General features: G+C 43.9%; 1 protein-coding gene across 2 annotated transcripts in view; it reads left to right on the top strand.

Moving 5' to 3' along the window:
• The first annotated feature begins 5,748 nt into the window (after positions 1 to 5,748).
• Positions 5,749 to 23,659, top strand: part of LOC139765261 (SLIT-ROBO Rho GTPase-activating protein 1-like) — a 753,718-nt gene continuing 735,807 nt past the window's right edge. Inside the window, exon 1 of one of the 2 annotated variants that reach the window (XM_071692607.1) lies at positions 5,749 to 6,337. In XM_071692607.1, the coding sequence (XP_071548708.1) occupies positions 6,248 to 6,337 (90 nt within the window). In that variant the 5' untranslated portion in view covers positions 5,749 to 6,247. The remainder of the gene's footprint in view (positions 6,338 to 23,659) is intronic. The other variant, XM_071692603.1, reaches the window with a different exon arrangement.

The raw sequence follows: 23,659 nt of genomic DNA, 5'->3' as shown, positions 1-23,659 counted from the left end.
ATTATTATTATTTCGGGCCTGATTTATCAAAATTGAAACAAAAGCAAACATTTTGTTGACAGAAGAGAACAATAATAATGATGCTGTAGTCAAGATACCTTAAACTAAAAGGAAGATTTACTCATGACATTCTCCAGCTTAATCTTGATATTCATAAATATACCCTGGTGACAGAAATCATCTGTTATTACAAAAGAAATGGGAAACTTCATACAATTTGCAGCATATAACAGGAAATGTTGAGGAATTTGGAGTAAACCATGAAACATTGTTTGTTCATTTTCTACTTGAAATGTTTATAGCTTACCTCGTTAATCTGTAAGTTTCTGATCTCTTCCATTATCACACACAGGCTTGATAAGGACTCTGTGGTCTGGTGCAGTTTGAATTCTTTTTTTATTCCTTTGGCTGAACTTAACAGTGACCTAAGATGGTTTGAATTAGACAAAATGACTCGGACTTAAATCATACTGTAGTTTTAATTGCACCTGCCAAATGCTTTTGCAATTTGATAGTGTAAGTGATAGTCATAGGATAAGTCATAGGAAAGTATCTCTTAAGAACTGTAATTGGTTTTCTCCAGTATTTTTGGGTAATGAAGCAAAACAGCCTTATGTGAATTGTGGTAAATTTGCGCTTAAGGGCAAAAGCTTCCTGTGATGAAAGTTACCTAGGTGAAATAACTTTATAATTAAAATCGATAAGAGCGAAATGCCAGTGTCATGCTTCTGTATCGATGTAGTGTACCCACTGTATGTTCTATAGTGGCCTTCACCTACCCCCTAGCCATGTAACCTTCACCCATGATGTATTGTACCCACTACGCACTATACTGGCCTCCACCTACCTCCTAGCCATGTGCCCTTCACCCATGATGTACCCACTGTATGTTCTATACTGGCCTCTGCCTACCTCCTAGCCATGTACCCTTCACCCATGATGTATTGTACCCACTGTACGTTCTATACTGGCCTCCACCTACCCCCTAGCCATGTACCCTTCACCCATGATGTATTGTACCCACTGTACAATCTATACTGGCCTCCACCTACCTCCTAGCCATGTACCCTACACCCATGATGTATTGTACCCACTGTATTCTATATACAGGCTTCCGCCTACCCCTTAGCCATGTACCGTACCCTTCATGTGCACTCTCGCTGAAATGCTTTGTCTATGTATATCTAGACAATAAATATTTTAAAACTAAAAAATCAAACTAAATACAGCCGTCCACCTTTCATTAAAGTATATCATTACAGAGGCAATCTGATAATCATGTTTGCAATAATGATGCTTTTTTCTCGTATGTTTTATGTGCTCTTAGTTATAATGAACGTAGCGTGTATATATATATATATGTATGTATATATATATATATATATATTTATGTATTTTGCTTTGTCGCTGTCTCCCTGCGTTTGTGGGGTAGCGCAAGGAAACAGACGAAAGAAATGGCCCAACCCACCCCCATACACATGTATATACATACACATCCACACACGCAAATATACATACCTATACACATCAGTGTACACATATATATACACACAGACACATACATATATACCCATGCACACAATTCACACTGTCTGCCTTTATTCATTCCCATCGCCACCTCGCCACACATGGAATACCATCCCCCTCCCCCCTCATGTGTGCGAGGTAGTGCCAGAAAAAGACAACAAAGGCCCCATTCGTTCACACTCAGTCTCTAGCTGTCATGCAATAATGCCTGAAACCACAGCTCCCTTTCCACATCCAGGCCCCACACAACTTTCCATGGTTTACCCCAGACGCTTCACATACCCTGATTCACTCCACTGACAGCACGTCAACCCCGGTATACCACATCGATCCAATTCACTCTATTCCTTGCCGACCTTTCACCCTCCTGCATGTTCAGGCCCCGATCACTCAAAATCTTTTTCACTCCATCTTTCCACCTCCAATTTGGTCTCCCACTTCTCGTTCCCTCCACCTCCGACACATATATCCTCTTGGTCAATCTTTCCTCACTCATTCTCTCCATGTGCCCAAACCATTTCAAAACACCCTTTTCTGTGCTCTCAACCACGCTCTTTTTATTTCCACACATCTCTCTTACCCTTACATTACTTACTCGATCAAACCACCTCACACCACACATTGTCCTCAAACATCTCATTTCCGGCACATCCACCCTCCTGCGCACAACTCTATCCATAGCCCACACCTCGCAACCATACAACATTGTTGGAATCACTATTCCCTCAAACATACCCATTTTTGCTTTCCGAGATAATGTTCTCGACTTCCACACATTCTTCAAGGCTCCCAGGATTTTCGCCCCCTCCCCCACCCTATGATTCGCTTCCGCTTCCATGGTTCCATCCGCTGCCAATTCCACTCCCAGATATCTAAAACGCTTCACTTCCTCCAGTTTTTCTCCATTCAAACGTACCTCCCAATTGACTTGACCCTCAACCCTACTGTACCTAATAACCTTGCTCTTATTCACATTTACTCTTAACTTTCTTCTTTCACACACTTTACCAGACTCGGTCACCAGCTTCTGCAGTTTCTCACATGAATCAGCCACCAGCACTGTATCATCAGCGAACAACAACTGACTCGCTTCCCAAGCTCTCTCATCCCCAACAGACTTCATACTTGCCCCTCTTTCCAAAACTCTTGCATTCACCTCCCTAACAACCCTATCCATAAACAAATTAAACAACCATGGAGACATCACACACCCCTGCCGCAAACGTACATTCACTGAGAACCAATCACTTTCCTCTCTTCCTACATGTACACATGCCTTACATCCTCGATAAAAACTTTTCACTGCTTCTAACAACTTGCCTCCCACACCATATATTCTTAGTACCTTCCACAGAGCATCTCTATCAACTCTATCATATGCCTTCTCCAGATCCATAAATGCTACATACAAATCCATTTGCTTTTCTGAGTATTTCTCACATACATTCTTCAAAGCAAACACCTGATCCACACATCCTCTACCACTTCTGAAACCACACTGCTCTTCTCCAATCTGATGTTCTGTACATGCCTTCACCCATCTCCAGCGTTGGCGAGGTAGCGCTAAGAACAGAGGACTGAGCCTTTAAGGGGAAATCCTCACTTGGCCCCCTTCTCTGTTCCTCCTTTTGGAAAATTAAAAAAGAGAGGGGAGGATTTCCTTTCCCCCGCTCCCTCCCCTTTTAGTCGCCTTGTACGACACGCAGGGAATACGTGGGAAGTCTTCTTTCTCCCTTATCCCCAGGAATATATATATATATATATATATATATATATATATATATATATATATATATATATATATATATATATATAGCGTAGCGGTAGCGCTCCCGCCTGTTGCACAGGGGTCCCGGGTTCGATCTTGGCTGTTGGAGGTTTGTATGTTCTATGAAAGCGCGTTCATGTGCACTTTGTTCGTATATATATATATATATATATATATATATATATATATATATATATATATATATATATATATATATATCGAGTGAGTAGCGTGGAGGTGGGAGAGGTGTGTGGAAATGGGGGGAGCGTGGTTGAGAGAGCAGAAGAGGGTGTTTTGAAATGGTTTGGTCACATGGGGGGAGTGAGTGAGGAGGGGTTGACCGGGAGGATGTGTGTGTCGAGGGTGGAGGGAACGAGGAGAGGAGGGAGACCGAAATTGGAGGTGGAAAGATGGAGTGAAAAAGATTTTGTGTGATCGGGGCCTGAACATGCAGGAGGGTGAAAGGAGGGCAGGGAATGGAGTGAATTGGAGCGATGTGGTATACCGGGGTTGACGTGCTGTCAGTGGATTGAATCAAGGCATGTGTATGGGGGTGGGTTGGGCCATTTCTTTCGTCTGTTTCCTTGCGCTACCTTGCAAACGCGGGAGACAGCGACAAAGCCAAAAAAAAAAGAAAAAAAAAAAAAAAAATATATATATATATATATATATATATATATATATATATATATATATATAATTTTGTATTGTACATAATCGCTGTTTCCGCGTCAGCGTGGTAGCGCCAAGAAACATCCTCTGTCTGAGGATGTATGAAAAGAAAGTGCTCACCGTTTATAAATAATGTCCAGTTGTGATTGTGGCTGTATCGCTTTACGGTGAAGGGAAAGTTCTGCATATACGTATATTGTTGTGAGTCTGAGGTGTTCAAGATTGGACATCCAGTCATCTGACTGGCATGGCGTTCTTACCTTTAGTGGGAAAGTGTCTCTCCTTTCACACCTCGAGCTTTGGATAAACAATGGAACCAGACGACCATTGAAAAGACATCGTATGACATAATGTGGACCTCTGCAGAACCACTGGCGGGACGTGTAACCAGGAATCTGAACCAGATTACCTTATGAATCTTTCACGCTGTTTGGGAACAAGAATTATTTTCTTAAATTAAACCGTTTGAGTTATTTGCTGGGTATGTATTTACGGTGCGCATGAATCTGTTGCAGACGTTGATGTACTTATAACTAATGAGGAAAATTATCGGATTAAACTTTCATTTCATTGATAATGGCCGGGAATGGCTGGTCTTATATTTATCTAATGATGGATTTCGACGAAGCAGATGGTTAAGACCTGAAGTCTTGCTAGTGCGTTTTTCGAGGTATGAGATAACCTGATGAGTCTCATCCAGTTTATGGTTTTCATAGGAATCATTTAAGTTTTGAAAGCTTAAGGGAAGTTTTCATATGAATCATTTAAGCTTTGAAAGCTTAAGGGAAGTTTTCATATGAATCATTTAAGCTTTGAAAGCTTAAGGGAAGTTTTCATATGAATCATTTAAGCTTTGAAAGCTTAAGGGAAGTTTTCATATGAATCATTTAAGCTTTGAAAGCTTAAGGGAAGTTTTCATATGAATCATTTAAGCTTTGAAAGCTTAAGGGAAGTTTTCATATGAATCATTTAAGCTTTGAAAGCTTAAGGGAAGTTTTCATATGAATCATTTAAGCTTTGAAAGCTTAAGGGAAGTTATACATTTTTACCCTGGATGGCTGGAGGTACTGGTGGTCAGTATTGAGACAACTGGCCAGGATGCCATCTGTTGCTGCTGTTATAACTAACAAATAATAATTCATCAATTATAACTGATGTTATCAATAATGGAGAAATAAAAATTATGAAGGAGATATTGATTGGATGTTGTTTGCAAGTGAGGTGTGACGCGGGGTATTCTTGAGCGATCATGAGGAGGTGGTGACTCACTGTGAGCCTCGTCTCCTGCCTCCAGTATGGGTCATGAATAATGTTGACATGAGTAGCCAGCCATTCATGTGTTGACACACGTTCTAGACTGGTAAGTTTAGTCTTGTCCGATTCAGACTAAAACTGCCATGGTTGTTTACAAGGGGAACAATATGTATCAATATCTGACCCACTGAAACTATCTATATCAACGAGTTACTTCAGACATGAACACATACAAACAAACAAGTACACACCGCTGTTGGGTAGACGTCAGAGATCAGTCTACCTGGCCATGTCTCACATACACATCATAAACAATTAGATTACGACACCAGACCTCGCTTCTCAAGAGATGATTTCGCTACTGATACAAAGTCAGGCTCATGAAACAGGTCGGCAAGTATATACATAAACAAGATTATCAACCTAATGTACCTCACAAAGGACTCGTAGAATAGCCGAGGTAAACACACAGACATACAGACAAAGGCACCGGACGCAACCTATCATCATACATCCTCAGTCAGTGGAGCCGCCGGCTTAAGACTGCCCACAACAGCCCGCATCAATGGCCACCTTGTTGCCTGGTATACCCTCCAGCCACTGCTCCTGTACCTCGGTGTCACTACAATAACAACCTGAAAGTTATACCTGATCGTTGAAGTGTCTGGTGATATTTCCCACTTTGTTTATTCGGAGAGAAGGTATCAAGTGTGTGTGTGGTGGTGGTCCGGCCAACGGGCTCTGAATGATAATTATCTGTCGGCATTATAAGCGTACGACTCTGCCATATTCCCTGGATTACTTTCTATCGAGCGATCATTGACGTGTTTGACCGCAGAGTCGAAGTGTTTATTCGTAAATTGAAATAGAAAAACGTGTACTGTACAAACAAGGTTAAGCTTTTTCGGAAATATATATATATTCGCGTGGCAAATAATTTGAAAAGCTCTCGGTTATCTAAGCGATTTTACTGAAAGGGATAACTATTACACCAGTTGTTAATCTGTGTTTAATCGGAGTATAACAATGCATTCCCAGTTTGGTAGCAACAGGCGGTCAATGCTGACCGTCCAACCCATTCATGAGGGACTCCGCTCCCCTGTAACCGCCACTAAGGTAAGTTACGACCATTTTGTGTTGCTTTCGTGTAATCTTTTCCCCTAGGAAGATTATGATGCTGCCTTGCCATGTTGTATTGCATTGGAGTAATCGTTTTATTTTGGGGAGGTTGAGGATTTCTCCTACATGTTTAACATATGGTAACGTTGAACAATATGTATATTGTAAAGCTTAGAATCATGTCTCTTAATGACCAAGCGTGATTCAGAAGTTATCAATGGTCAATAACAACTGGTTTGGCAGACTTTACAGTCTCAAGAAAGAGAAAAAAAAGAGCATTCAGGATGTATTCAATGTGCCATTATCTTTTTTTATTGCCCTTATTTTGCTCAGCAAGTTCCCACGGTTATTACGCTCTTTGTCTTGGAAATCACTGGTGCATTTAGTGGTAAATTTATGACCGAAAATTGAAAAATAATGGAATATTTTTAAGTGAATGATCATTTCTTCTACTGAAAACTTCGTTGATACGACTTACGAAAAAGAGTTGAGGTATATTCTTATACACATTGTAAAGAAATGATTAGTTCTATACATATAAAAACAATATTATGGAAACAGTTTCATGAATGTGTATATGAACATAGGTAAAACTAAGTAATATATTCCTTAAAAGAATATATGAAACGCAGGATCATAATACGGTTTTATGAGCCGAACCATATTTCGCGGTTAGTACATAACTTGCAATGTTAGTCTGACGTGAATTCTTAAAGTGTCGATGTAGATTACCAGGAGCCTTGTGGATCATTGCAAGATTGGAATATAGCTTGGAAGTTGCGTTTTTGACATTATAGAGTCAGCAAAGAGAGATAATGGTGGCGGACCTGGGCACGAAAAGGGTCGTCTTCTCATCCAGCTACTGGCTTTCTCGAGAAGGTATTTGTAGAAACCATTTTTATCTTTTCTCCGTCATGGGAAACATTTTATAATGGTATGATTATCGACTCGGATATCCAGGGAATATTACTGAGTAAGATTTAGTTTGGTTTGACCAGTAGTTTCCCCGATGATGGTTGATATATTTGGAACGATTCTGACCTTCATTTCCACAAGTGGATGTCCGGAGCGGTAATGTTACTGGAAAATTCTCTGTTATTTTTGGATTAATGGCGACGAAAATGTGTCACAGTCACTCACAGGCTGCAGTTTCAAGTCATTTCCTTGGCCCACACGATACTTCGAGAAGTAAACGAGCATATTTGTGAATTATATATATCTGCCAGCGTTTTGATAATTTGGTTATTGCAGTATCAAAACTTTTAGGATCCCAGTTATTGTACGAGTAAAGGAAAGAGCTAACCATGTAAATAAATAAAAATTTTCATGCAGGAAAAGGTAAGTTAGGTTAGGGACTTAGAATAGGTTAAGTCATTTCTTTTTATATATACTCTCGTATATATAAAATACTTCCCACGTATTCCCTGCGTGTCGTAGAAGGCGACTAAAAGGGGAGGGAGCGGGGGGGCTGGAAATCCTCCCCTCTCGTTTTTTTTTAATTTTCCAAAAGAAGGAACAGAGAAGGGGGCCAGGTGAGGATATTCCCTCAAAGGCCCAGTTCTCTGTTCTTAACGCTACCTCGCTAACGCGGGAAATGGCGAATAGTTTGAAAGAAAGAAATATATATATATATATATATATATATATATATATATATATATATATATATATATATATGTATATATATATATATATAAATTATAGTTTCTTCCTCACTTTTGTTTGATGTTTTAATAACAGCGGTGAGCAGTGTGTTTGGTACATTAAGTACTAAACATCTATGACAAATAATACCGGACAATATTTCACTGGAGAAAAAAGCCAGAATAATGTTGTTGTAGAAGTTAATATTAGATTGTGGCAGATCCAGATGCATCTTGGCTTTATTTTTGTACCACACCGATGAGTTACGTCACTACAAATGAACGTAAATTTTTTTTTGTACAGGACCCATGCATGCAGAAATTCATTATATATATATATATATATATATATATATATATATATATATATATATATATATATATATATATATATATATATAATTGTAGTTTGCTGGATAAATGTTATTTAGGTGATATTACATGTATTTTGAGTATAGTACATGTTTTTGGTTATATTGCATGTATTTTGGTTATAGTACATGTTTTTGGTTATATTACATGTATTTTTATTATAGCACATGTGTTTGGTCATATTACATGTATTTTGATGATAGCACATGTGTTTGGTTATATTACATGTATTTTGATTATTGTCCATGTGTTTGGTTACATTACATGTATTTTTATTATAGTACCTGTTTTTGGTTATGTTACATGTATATTGGTTATAGTACATGTTTTTGGTTATATTACATGTATTTTGATTATAGTACATGTTTTTGGTTATATTACATGTATTTTGATTATAGTACATGTTTTTGGTTATATTACATGTATTTTGGTTGACTGTTGCAGTGCAGCATGTATGGGCGAGCTTGCTAACAGAACAATTTCCCAAACGTTTAAGCATTTTTCACTTAGATTTAAAAGCCTTTGGGAATATGTCGTTAAACGCAATAAAACCATTAGTTTACCAGTATAGATAGACGAAATTCATTTTGGATCGAGAAGTGCACAATAGTTTGGTGACCATTAGCAGGCAAGTGTACAAAACACTGGAGTGTAGAGTAGCGATAACCTATCGTACATTTTTCTTTTTTTGACTTTTTTTTTTGTAAGGAGTTACATAATGATCCTTGTTGATCATCCGGGTTAAGGTTCAGTTGGTGGGAAGGATTAGGCTATAAGTGTCCCTGATTGTTGTCGAGTAGAGGAGCGGGTTTTGGTAGGTTAAGAGCAAAATGGGACGAGTTTCTTAGAGGATTAAAGTAAAGTACGGGCAAAACTCACGGGGCTCCAAACATTGTCACTCGATCTGTATAACCATCACATGTATAAAATTCTCATAGCGCCGGGTAGCAAGCTGTAGTATTTACTATCCCAAGTCAGTAATGGTGCACATCTGCTTTAATCTTTGGCTGTTATGAAACAGAATAAGGAAGAATTTGCCGTAGCGACCATCGAAGTGTTGTGTGCACACACACGAACGCCATGAACATTGACTCAAATTGAAGAGTGAACATGCGCCTGGGACGTTAGATCAAATGGAAGTATAGTAGCATGAACTATTAATGACTTAAAAGTAGTGATGTGAAATCTTAATAACCGGGTTTTGAAGGGAAACTCGCGTGGTTAAAAGTTGATTAAACAATTAAATGACCTTTAGCTTATCTGACTTTATCGTGCCCTGGGTTACAAACTGTTCAATGAGCCACAAGTCGTTGTGGTAGCTTTTGGTAATAAACGTAATATATAAAATGACGCGCAAAATCGTGATTAATACCAATTACACTCATACTTAGAAACAGCCTGAATGATTGATAGATTCCTGATTATATGATAATTCTATCAGTAAATTTTAGGGAGAATAAAAAGATGTTCTGGAAGGAGGTAAATAGGGTGCGTAAGACAAGGGAGCAAATGGGAACTTCAGTGAAGGGCGTAAATGGGGAGGTGATAACAAGTAGTGGTGATGTGAGAAGGAGATGGAATGAGTATTTTGAAGGTTTGTTGAATGTGTCTGATGACAGAGTGGCAGATATAGGGTGTTTTGGACGAGGTGGTGTGCAAAGTGAGAGGGTTAGGGAAAATGATTTGGTAAACAGAGAAGAGGTAGTAAAAGCTTTGCGGAAGATGAAAGCCGGCAAGGCAGCAGGTTTGGATGGTATTGCAGTGGAATTTATTAAAAAAGGGGGTGACTGTATTGTTGACTGGTTGGTAAGGTTATTTAATGTATGTATGACTCATGGTGAGGTGCCTGAGGATTGGCGGAATGCGTGCATAGTGCCATTGTACAAAGGCAAAGGGGATAAGAGTGAGTGCTCAAATTACAGAGGTATAAGTTTGTTGAGTATTCCTGGTAAATTATATGGGAGGGTATTGATTGAGAGGGTGAAGGCATGTACAGAGCATCAGATTGGGGAAGAGCAGTGCGGTTTCAGAAGTGGTAGAGGATGTGTGGATCAGGTGTTTGCCTTGGGGAATGTATGTGAGAAATACTTAGAAAAGCAAATGGATTTGTATGTAGCATTTATGGATCTGGAGAAGGCATATGATAGAGTTGATGGAGGTGCTCTGTGGAGGGTATTGAGAATATATGGTGTGGGAGGCAAGTTGTTGGAAGCAGTGAAGAGTTTTTATCGAGGATGTAAGGCATGTGTACGTGTAGGAGGGGAGGAGGGTGGTTGGTTCTCAGTGGATGTAGGTTTGCGGCAGGGGTGTGTGATGTCTCCATGGTTGTTTAATTTGTTTATGGATGGGGTTGTTAGGGAGGTAAATGCGGGAGTCCTGGAAAGAGGGGCAAGTATGAAGTCTGTTGGGGATGAGAGAGCTTGGGAAGTGAGTCAGTTGTTGTTCGCTGATGATACAGCGCTGGTGGCTGATTCATGTGAGAAACTGCAGAAGCTGGTGACGGAGTTTGGTAAGGTGTGTGGAAGAAGAAAGTTAGGAGTAAATGTGAATGAGAGCAAGGTTGTTGGGTACAGTAGGGTTGAGGGTCAAGTCAATTGGGAGGTGAGTTTGAATGGAGAAAAACTGGAGGAAGTGGGGTGTTTTAGATATCTGGGAGTGGATCTGTCAGCGGATGGAACCATGGAGGCGGAAGTGGATCATAGGGTGGGGGAGGGGGCGAAAATTTTGGGAGCCTTGAAAAATGTGTGGAGGTCGAGAACATTGTCTCGGAGAGCAAAAATGGGTATGTTTGAAGGAATAGTGGTTCCAACAATGTTGTATGGTTGCGAGGCGTGGGCTGTGGATAGAGTTGTGCGCAGGAGGATGGATGTGCTGGAGGTGAGATGTTTGAGGACAGTGTGTGGTGTGAGGTGGTTTGATCGAGTAAGTAACGTAAGGGTAAGAGAGGTGTGTGGAAATAAAGAGAGCGTGGTTGAGAGAGCAGAGGAGGGTGTTTTGAAGTGGTTTGGGCACATGGAGGGAATGAGTGAGGAAAGATTGACCAAGAGGATATATGTGTCGGAGGTGGAGGGAACGAGGAGAAGAGGGAGACCAAATTGGAGGTGGAAAGATGGAGTGAAAAAGATTTTGTGTGATCGGGGCCTGAACATGCAGGAGGGTGAAAGGAGGGCAAGGAATAGAGTGAATTGGAGCGATGTGGTATACAGGGGTTGACGTGCTGTCAGTGGATTGAATCAAGGCATGTGAAGCGTCTGGGGTAAACCATGGAAAGCTGTGTAGGTATGTATATTTGCGTGTGTGGACGTGTGTATGTACATGTGTATGGGGGGGGGGGGGGTTTGGGCCATTTCTTTCGTCTGTTTCCTTGCGCTACCTCGCAAACGCGGGAGACAGCGACAAAGTATAAACAAAAAAAAAAAAAAAATGATAATTCAGATTTTTTTCCTTTTGTTGAATAATTTGAGAATATTTCGATGTTTGGAATGTTTGTAAAGCATCATTTTACATGTCACATTTTCTTAAGGAAAACTTCGCATATTGACGGGGTTTGGTTGAGCAACTACAAAATTGATGGTGGCCTGTACGTTCTTCGACTAGACATCCAGGGAGAGGTAAATGAGAACAAACAGTGAGGGATGTTTCAGTGGTTATGTTTTAAAGGTTTAGATGGCTGGATATTGGACGCTCATGACTTCATTCATGAAAACCAAAACACATGGTATTATCCCGGGATCCAAGGGCTGTCGTATGCAGTAGGAGAGAGTTTTAGGTAGGCGGTAAAAGCCTAAATATGTATTTAAACCAACAAACCTTCGATATAAATAACGTAGATAGTGAGTGTTTAGCTTCAGTTTGGTAATCTAGGACTAGGAATATACTTATACTTAAAGAAGAAAACACGAAATGAAACGTCTACTGTAATTGAGTTCTGCCTTAGTTGTTGTTTTGGGTTCATTTTGTCGGGTTCTGTACAGAAAAGACCTTTGTCCTGATTCGTATTTTGCCCACAACGAGAAAGGTTCTGTGACTGCTATTGAGTATGGTGTAACTCCTTGAGTGTTGGGGGGGATAGATGGTAGTGTCTGGCGTGAGGGCTTGGCCTGGTGCTAAGATTTCTCGTGGGCTTTGACTGTCCAGAGGTAAGCTCTCACCAACTCCTCCTGCTGGCTCGACCGTTAGTAACTTTAAAAAGAACCGAATTTAGCTGCGAGTATATAATTGTATGTAGTAGTGTGTGTGGGTAAGATTTTGGAAATGACAGGTGCAATAGCTAGATTTGTTTAGTTTCTTAAGAGATCATCTTTACCCTTGACCATGTATACGCTGTACAGTCAGTACCTTCAGTATCTGATGTAGCCTATGGTGTCTTCCAGACCAGTAGAGAGTTTGCATAAAGTGTTGGCGTGACGGTAACCGTGGCATGACTGTCTTGTGCTCAACTGCTTCTTGTCCGTGGCTGCAGAGTGTTAGGGACAGTGGGAAGTTTGACATGACATGGAGTAATCCTATGTGAGCTGGTCAGTCACTGTCATAGGAAATGTTGAGAGGATGTAAGTTGGTAACTCGTTACCTTTGAACAATAATTTGAAGGCTTCAGTGTTCACGCCACACTTGGACTTTTGTATTATCGCTTGTGAGGAAGTTATGAGGTGTATGATTTAGAGGCGCTCTAGACCCACCGGTTTATGAGTGGTTGGTCGTTGTGAGTCGCGTTTTTGTGTGAGCACTTCTGGTGGGGTGAGTGGGTGAGGGTATTCGCTGTTAGATGATCAGTTCTCACAACCTTTCAAGACTAAATATTGAAGAGATGACGAATGTTTCCCGTGTTTATAGAGATATCGACATCAAGAAGGACAAGTAAGATTATGTGAAAGATTTTGAGTTATAAGACGTAGCTTTCTGAGAAGGTAAACTATTCAGGTTTGTTAAAAGCAAAGGACGTGCTGGTAGATTGTATGTTATCTGCTGTGAGTGATGGAGACTTTGCACCTACGTAGCGAGTACGGGAATATGTTCACAAACTTAGACAACAAAGAAACCGGAAGTCGTTCACTTGAACTACTTATTTACGAGTTCTAATTAGCGAGTTACCGTACAGATAGAAATAACAGAGTCATTCCTATTATGTAGTGACTCTCGTCATTAACTTCCGTTTTCTTTGTGATGTATATAATGCGGTTTAGCGGATATGATAACACAGTTATAACGACTCCATAGTTGTCACATCCTTTTCCTTGCAGCCACGTGATCGCCGTGCTCTGCCAAGACATTGTCTCTCTTCACATTAAATGGAATCAATTAATATTTAATTATTATTATTAGTATTATTATTATTAGTGGTAGTAATAGTAGTAGTAGTAGTAATAAATGTTGTAGTTCAACTCTTACAAATCTCTTATTTTTTGTGTGTGTGTTAAGTACTAGTAGTAGCAGAAGTAATGTTGATAAATGCTATAGTTCGTTAACTCTTACAGATGTGTTATTTTTTTTTTTTTTTTTGTGTTAAGGGTTGACTGATTGAAGGAGGCTTGAGCCCGTTAAATACACCTTTATTTATGAACATCGGCTTCCGCATGGTGTTTGTGGACAGGACTACACTGTTACTCGGCGATTGCCACCAGCAATCCGTCCGTGAAATACATAACCCTGACGTGTGTGTGAAAGTCTGACTTGAGTTACGTAGTTTCTCTCTCTCTCTCTCTCTCTCTCTCTCTCTCTCTCTCTCTCTCTCTCTCTCTCTCTCTCTCTCTCTCTCTAGGATATGAATCTATGCGGGCTCGACCCGTAGCGGCCCGTAAGTGCGTCACGGGACAGCAGTACAGATCGCTACACCACGAAGGTCTCGTGTGAGTGTGTTTGTGTGTAGAGAGAGATGTTGGTAGCGTGGGAAAAATACAACGCAGGCGTACCAGCCAGAGTCGACCGTGCATCGTGGACAGCGATCCCTCAGAATATTGGTTATTTCAAGTATAGACTAAGTTAACGTTGGTTGGGTTGGTATTTTATCATATTCACGTGTTCTACAACCGTCACAATACCATCCTAGGAACCCTAGCCAAGCCTAGCGACCCTTGCCTAGCATCACAATCTTTAAAAGTGTTTGCTGCAGGTGGAACTGAGTTCTAGTATTGTATGTAGAAAATCATCTAATGTGATGTTGATCGATATATCTTAAGTTGCTTTCGCCGCGCCACCAAAGTGAAGGATTTCTTTATGTCTGGGTCCGGTTTATGTGTGTTTAGCTCAAGAACCATCGTGAAGTTTATAATATTAAACCTTAAGAGAAAAGAGAGATCACTACCCTTAAAGACGCCACTTCGACAGTTGAGCTGGAGGCTACACCCACTGGGCACGACGGTACACAGCCATTAACCATGAAGGTACAGCCACTGAGTATAATGATGTGGCATTAACCATGACGGTACAGCCACTGAGTATAATGATGTGGCATTAACCATGACGGTACAGCCACTGAGTATATAATGATATGGCATTAACCATGACGGTACAGCTACTGAGTATAATGATGTGGCATTAACCATGACGGTACAGCCACTGAGTATAATGATAAGGCATTAACCCTGACGGTACAGCCACTGAGTATAATGATAAGGCATTAACCCTGACGGTACAGCCACTGAGTATAATGATGTGGCATTAACCCTGACGGTACAGCCACTGAGTATAATGATGTGGCATTAACCATGACGGTACAGCCACTGAGTATAATGATGATGTGGCATTAACCCTGACGGTACAGCCACTGAGTATAATGATGTGGCATTAACCATGACGGTACAGCCACTGAGTATAATGATGTGGCATTAACCATGACGGTATAGCCACTGAGTATAATGATGTGGCATTAACCATGACGGTACAGCCACTGAGTATAATGATGTGGCATTAACCATGACGGTATAGCCACTGAGTATAATAATGATGTGGCATTAACCATGACGGTACAGCCACTGAGTATAATGATGATGTGGCATTAACCATGACGGTACAGCCACTGAGTATAATGATAAGGCATTAACCATGACGGTACGGCCACTGAGTATAATGATGTGGCATTAACCATGACGGTACAGCCACTGAGTATAATGATGATGTGGCATTAACCATGACGGTACAGCTATTGAGCATGATGATGTGGCATTTGAGCACGATGGTACAGCCATTGAGCATGACTTCGCCCATTGAGCAAGACACGACGCCCTCTGAGCATTATGGTCCCACCATCTCGTATGTTGACGCAGCGGTCAACATTTTACTCCGTGTGTCGGGTTTTGTGCAGGAGGCAGTGGTAACATTGTGGGTGTTGATGTCTCCATATTGATCGTTGCCTCGTACCAGCGCTGCCATGGTTGAAGGATAACGCGCCTCTCCCTGACGTTGACAGCATGTTGTGTGGTCACCACACAACTGCAGTGTGTCTTGGAGTTCATGGAGAAACATTTTCTCGCCCAACCTTACACGTCGGCGCTCCCTGTAGGAGGAAGGCGATGTTACATGTTTATTAGACATTTATAGTTCTCACATGGTGACGTTTTTATTTAACTCTGAACTCACGTGTGATTGGCTCGTCAAAGTTTCCTTGAACCGACTCTCTGTGTTATTTGCAAGGTGTTTGAGCGACCTGAGGTCCGGTCTAGATTGCCGAGTGTAAAGTGTAACATGGAATAGTGTTACATATGCCTCGTTGACTGGGAACTTATAGATGCTCGATGTCTGCCAGCTTGACTGTGTGTAGTTCATGTCTTGCTCATGATAAAGTGAGCATCGGGAACACTGCATGATCATATACCGTGTTTTGGGTGGTAAAAGAAAACGAGAGGCATAGTTTTCACGTGTTCTTTTTACGAGAAAACGGGATTTTAGAAAACGTAGTTGGAGGCCATCCTTCGGTTTTGATGGACAAACTACTCCACCATCACTGCTCCTAACGATCATTATAATAGTCATCATATTTTTTACCATTTTTATTGTTGGTCAAAAGCTGGATACGATGGGTCATCCCAAAGATGGCGATGGTGATTGGTGCTGACCACCTGGGTGTTGATGGGTCGTGCCACAGATAGTGGTGACCATCCGGGTGTGATGGGTCGTACCAGATAGTGGTGACCACCCGGGTGTTGATGGGTTGTACTACAGGTAGTGGTGACCACCCGGGTGTTGATGGGTCGTACCACAGATAGTGGTGACCATCCGGGTGTGATGGGTCGTACCAGATAGTGGTGACCACCCGGGTGTTGATGGGTTGTACTACAGGTAGTGGTGACCACCTGGGTGTTGATGGGTCGTACCACAGATAGTGGTGACCATCCGGGTGTGATGGGTCGTACCAGATAGTGGTGACCACCCGGGTGTTGATGGGTTGTACTACAGGTAGTGGTGACCACCCGGGTGTTGATGGGTCGTACCACAGATAGTGGTGACCATCCGGGTGTGATGGGTCGTACCAGATAGTGGTGACCACCCGGGTGTTGATGGGTTGTACTACAGGTAGTGGTGACCACCTGGGTGTTGATGGGTCGTACCACAGATAGTGGTGACCACCTGGGTGTTGATGGGTCGTACCACAGATAGTGGTGACCACCTGGGTGTTGATGGGTCGTACCACAGATGGTGACCACCCGGGTGTTGATGGGTCGTACGACTGATAGTGGTGATCATCCGGGTGTTAATGGGTCGTACCACATAGTGGTGACCACCCGGGTGTGATAGGTCGTACCACAGGTAGTGGTGACCACCCGGTGGTTGATGGGTCGTACCAGATAGTGGTGACCAACCGGGTGTTGATGGATTGTACCACAGATAATGGTGACCACCCGGGTGTGATGGGTCGTATCATAGTGGTGACCACCCGGGTGTTGATGGGTCGTACCACTGATAGTGATGACCACCCGGGTGTTAATGGGTCGTACCACAGATGGTGGTGACCACCCGGATGTGATGGGTCTTACCACATTGGTGACCACCCGGGTGTGATGAGTAGTACCACATAGTGGTGACCTACCGGGTGTTGATGGGTCGTACCAGTGAGTGGTGACTACCCGGATGTGATGGATCGTACCACTGATAATGGTGACCATCCGGGTGTGATGGGTCGTACCACAGATAGTGGTGACCACCCGGGTGTGATGGGTCGTACCACAATTAGTGATGATCACCCGGGTGTGATGGGTCTTGCCACATAGTGGTGACCACCCGGGTGTTGATAGGTCGCACTAGTGATAGTGGTGACCACCCGGGTGTGATGGGTCGTACCAAAGTTAGTGATGACCACCCGGGTGTGATGGGTCTTACCACAGATAGTGGTGGCCACCCGGGTGTGATGGGTCATACCAGTGATAGTGTTGACCACCCAGGTGTGATGAGTCGTACCACAGGTAATGGTGACCACCCGGGTGTGATGGGTCGTACTACAGATAGTGGTGACCACTAGGGTGTGATGAGTCGTACCACAGGTAATGGTAACCACCCGGGTGTGATGGGTCGTACCACAGATCGTGATGACCACCCGGGGTGTGATGAGTCGTACCACAGATAATAGTGACCATCCGGATGTGATTGGTCTTACCGCAGATAGTGGTGACCACCCGGGGATGATGGGTCTTACCACAGATAGTGGTGACCACCTGGGTATGATGGGTCTTACCACAGATAGTGATAACCACCCGGGTGTGATGGGTCTTACCACAGATAGTGGTGACTATCCGGGTGTGATGGGTCTTATACCACAGATAATGATGACCACCCGGGTGTGATGGGTCTTTCCACAGATAGTGATGACCACCCGGGGAGTTGATGAGTCATATCACAGATAGTGGTGACCACCCAGGTGTTGACGGGTCGTACCAGTGATAGTGATGACCACCCGGGTGTGATGGGTCGTACCACAGATAGTGGTGACCACCCTGGTGTGATGGGTCTTACCACAGAAAATGGTGAGCACCCAGGTGTGATGGGTCGTACCAGTGATAGTGGTGACCACCTGGGTGTCATGGGTCGTACCACAGATAGTAGTGACCACCTGGGTGTTGATGGGTCGTACCACAGATAATGATGACCACCCGGGTGTTGATTGGTCGTGCCACAGATAGTGGTGACCACCCGGGTGTTGATGGACCGTACCACAGATAGTGGTGACCACACGGGTGTGATGGGTCGTACCACAGATAGTGGTGACCACCCGGGTGTTGATGGACCGTACCACAGATAGTGGTGACCACCCGGGTGTTGATGTGGTGTACCACAGATAGTGGTGACCACCCGGGTAAGATGGGTCATACCACAGATTGTGATGACCACCTGGGTGTGATGGGTCGTACCAGTGATAGTGGTGACCACGCGGGTGTGATGGATCGTACCACAGAGTGGTGACCACCCGGGTGTTGATGGGTCGTACCACAGATGGTGACCACCCGGGTGTTATGGGTCGTGCCGCAGATAGTGGTGACCACCTGGGTGTGATAGGTCGTACCACAGGTAGTGATTACCACCCGGGTGTGATGGGTCGTATCACAGATAGTGGTGACCACCCAGGTGTTGATTGGTCGTACCACAGATAGTGGTGACCACCCGGGTGTTGATGGATCGTACCACAGATAGTGGTGACCACTTGGGTGTGATGGGTCGTACCACAGATAGTGGTGACCACCTAGGTGTGATAGGTCGTACCACAGATAGTAGTGACCACCCGGGTGTTGATTGGTCGTACCACAGATAGTGGTGACCACCCGGGTGTTGATTGGTCGTACCACAGATTGTGATAACCACCCGGGTGTTGATAGGTCGTACCACAGATAGTGATAACCACCCGGGTGTGATAGGTCGTACCACAGATTGTGATAACCACCCGGGTGTTGATAGGTCGTACCACAGATAGTGATAACCACCCGGGTGTTGATAGGTCGTACCACAGATAGTGATAACCACCCGGGTGTTGATAGGTCGTACCACAGATAGTGGTGACCACCCGGGTGTGATGGGAAGGGTTGGGTGTGGCGGAGACGTGATAATGTGGACACGGAGAGAAATGGGAAGATAAGAGATGGGATGTCTGAGGCGGGGGAGATGGAGGGATGGGAATAAAGAGGGAGGCGGGGGAGAGGTGGATGGGGGGGGGGTGATAACATGCTTCCGACCGGGAGATGCTGGCCTGTCACCTGTTGCCTCTCCCCCTGCTGACACACAGTGATACGTGGCATGGGACACGTAGCATGGGACACGTGGGAAGGATACGTGGGATGGGACACGTGGGAAGGACACGGAGATGGGACACGTGGGAAGGACCGTGGCATGGGACACGTGGGCTGGGACACGTGGGAAGGATACGGTGGGAACGATACGTGGACTGGACACGTGGGAAGGATACGTGGACTAGACACGTGGGAAGGATACGTGGACTGGACACGTGGGAAGGATACGTGGGATGGGACGCGTGGGAGGGATGTGTCCGAGAGGCACTTTGGTAGGACGTGTACGTGTATGGAGGATACGTGGGAGACGTGGGTAAGACACATTGGGAGATGGGAAATTAAATGTTAGACGGGTTGGTGAACATGTAGGGCTGGACTTGGGGCTGAGGCTGGACACGGAGAACAGGACATACAGGGCGTGGACACACGAGGTGCGACATACGGGATAGACACGGGATAAGACGAGACATGTGGGATAGGACAGTGCGACCTGGACAGGGGATGGGACGGGTAGGAAGTATAGGATGGACACGTGATCAGACACAATGGGTCGGACGTGCCAACTGGAGACGGGAGAAGACACGTGGGATAGGACGTACGACTTGGACACTGGTCAAGACATGTGGGATAAGACGTATGACCTGGACACTGGGTAAGACATGTGGGATAGGACGTATGACCTGGACACTGGGTAAGACATGTGGGATAGGACGTATGACCTGGACACTGGGTAAGACATGTGGGATAGGACGTATGACCTGTACACTGGGCAAGACAGTGGGATAGGACGTATGACGTGAACACTGGGCAAGACAGTGGGATAGGACGTATGACGTGAACACTGGGCAAGACAGTGGGATAGGACGTATGACGTGAACACTGGGCAAGACAGTGGGATAGGACGTATGACCTGAACACTGGGCAAGACAGTGGGATAGGACGTATGACCTGAACACTGGGCAAGACAGTGGGATAGGATGCTGTACAGTTAGGTTCGGTACAATGCTATCTGCTGGCTATGTGCGCCTGTTGGGAAATGACCGGTGTAGACCCCGTTGCTCACCAACGTGAGACGAAGGGTATTCGAGTACATATTATTCGAATAGTTATATACTAGTAGCCAGGCCCATAGCCTAGCGGGTAGCATTCCCGCCTGTGGCACAGGGGTCCCGGGTTCGATCTGGCTGTTGGAGGTTTGTATGTTCTATGAAGGTGCGCGTTTCTGTGCAGTATGTTCGTATATATATATATATATATATATATATATATATATATATATATATATATATATATATTTTTTTTTTTTTTTTTTTTTTTTTTTGCCGCTGTCTCCCGCGTTTGCGAGGGAGCGCAAGGAAACAGACGAAAGAAATGGCCCAACCCACCCCCATACACATGTATATACATACGTCCACACACGCAAATATACATACCTACACAGCTTTCCATGGTTTACCCCAGACGCTTCACATGCCTTGATTCAATCCACTGACAGCACGTCAACCCCGGTATACCACATCGCTCCAATTCACTCTATTCCTTGCCCTCCTTTCACCCTCCTGCATGTTCAGGCCCCGATCACACAAAATCTTTTTCACTCCATCTTTCCACCTCCAATGTGGTCTCCCTCTTCTCCTCGTTCCCTCCACCTCCGACACATATATCCTCTTGGTCAATCTTTCCTCACTCATTCTCTCCATGTGCCCAAACCATTTCAAAACACCCTCTTCTGCTCTCTCAACCACGCTCTTTTTATTTCCACACATCTCTCTTACCCTTACGTTACTTACTCGATCAAACCACCTCACACCACACATTGTCCTCAAACATCTCATTTCCAGCACATCCATCCTCCTGCGCACAACTCTATCCATAGCCCACGCCTCGCAACCATACAACATTGTTGGAACCACTATTCCTTCAAACATACCCATTTTTGCTTTCCGAGATAATGTTCTCGACTTCCACACATTCTTCAAGGCTCCCAGAATTTTCGCCCCCTCCCCCACCCTATGATCCACTTCCGCTTCCATGGTTCCATCGGCTGCCAGATCCACTCCCAGATATCTAAAACACTTCACTTACTCCAGTTTTTCTCCATTCAAACTCACCTCCCAATTGACTTGACCCTCAACCCTACTGTACCTAATAACCTTGCTGTTATTCACATTTACTCTTAACTTTCTTCTTTCACACACTTTACCAAACTCAGTCACCAGCTTCTGCAGTTTCTCACATGAATCAGCCACCATATATATATATATATATATATATATATATATATATATATATATATATATATATATATATATATATATATATATATATATATATCAGCTTCCTGTCTCTTCCGCTCTCTTTCTATCTCACTTCACTTACGTTCCTCTCTCTCTCTCTCTCTCTCTCTCTCTCTCTCTCTCTCTCTCTCTCTCTCTCTCTCTCTCTCAAGCGTTCACAATACAGCCAGGCAGGGAGCAGTCATTGTCCTTTTAAGCCAGGAGCTTTTCTTCTGTCTGAGGTCATTTTAAAGCTCAACTCTACTTCTGTATGGCTCGTTGTCAGAGTTTTATGGTACATTACGGTAATGCTTATTATGGTACTTATCTATAGCGGTACTGTGTCTATCACGGTATTGTGTCTATCACGGTACTGTGTCTATCACGGTGCTGTTTCTATCACGGTACTGTGTCTATCACGGTACTGTGTCTATCTCGGTACTGTGTCTATCACGATACTGTGTCTATCACGGTATTGTGTCTATCACGGTACTGTGTCTATCACGGTACTGTGTCTATCACGGTACTGTGTCTATCACGGTACTGTGTCTATCACGGTACTGTGTCTATCACGGTACCGTGTCTCTCACGGTACTGTATCTGATACGGTACTGTATATATTACTGTACCGTATCTGTTTATTGAACCTGATGCTCTTAAGCCTGGCTGACTCAAAACCAGCCGTGGAGCCACCTGTTCAGAGGCCATGGTGTCGTTGCTGTTCAGAGAGAGAGAGAGAGATAGAGAGAGAGAGAGAGAGAGAGAGAGAGAGAGAGAGAGAGAGAGAGAGAGAGAGAGTCGTCCGGCGTTGTCGTGCCTTCAGGAACTTCAGGACCCTCGTGCTGTCTGTGGTGGAACTTGTGCTGTAGGTAGTCTCTCCTGGTGAAGTTAAGCGGCCTTTTTTTTTTTTTGTATAGGAAAGAGAGATACTGAGTGTCAGAAGGGCGACATATTTCCCCGGTCGTAGGTACTCGGGATGTGCCCGTGTCCCTCCCAGCCACCTACACAAGCGTGGGTTCCACCGTGGACGAAGGACACGAGATATTGAAAAAAAGAAAACACCGAGGAACCAGTAGACTAGCCTTGAGTACGCCGCCTCTGGTTAGTTAGCTCACATTGCGGTGTGTGTGAGGCGGTACTCCAACACCACACACTCCCTGCTGCTGCCAGGGATCATCAAAGAATGTGACTCTCACATTGTGTTGCGTACCACCCCTAAGGACCCCCTCCTTCAGGAGCAACATCAAAGAGCCATGAGACGTTTGTGTGTGTGTGTAGACGGCCGGTGCCTGAGGGAGGTAACCAGGCGGTGGCAAACACGAGAGACCAGGGGCGACACCACACCGTCCAGCCCTATGGTCACCCTGCGTCGGGTTGGGTGCCAGGGAGTCAATGGATTTAGGAGGGGATCAGCGGCTGAATGACTCTCTCTCTCTCTCTCTCTCTCTCTCTCTCTCTCTCTCTCTCTCTCTCTCTCTCTCTCTCTCTCTCGTGGTAGGGGACGCGGGACCCCACCTTGGTCCTCCCTGCTTCATAACGGAGCAAGTTCAGTTGCTTTAAAGCTGCTGCTGTACATGGCCAGGCAACGCTCTGGTGAGGGGCAGAAACCAGGGAGGGAGCAACATAGGGAGGGAGGGAGGGAGGAGGCAGAGAAGGGAGAGGAAAGAACAGAAGGGACAATAGACACACTGAGAGTTAACAGTAACGCCTAACGTCGTTTATTAACATATATATATATATATATATATATATATATATATATATATATATATATATATATATATATATATATATATATGATATTGTCAAAAAAGGTCAAGT

The sequence above is a fragment of the Panulirus ornatus genome, chromosome 53, assembly GCF_036320965.1.
Source record: "Panulirus ornatus isolate Po-2019 chromosome 53, ASM3632096v1, whole genome shotgun sequence".
Lineage (NCBI taxonomy): Eukaryota > Metazoa > Arthropoda > Malacostraca > Decapoda > Palinuridae > Panulirus > Panulirus ornatus.
This window is presented reverse-complemented; position numbering and strand designations above follow the sequence as displayed.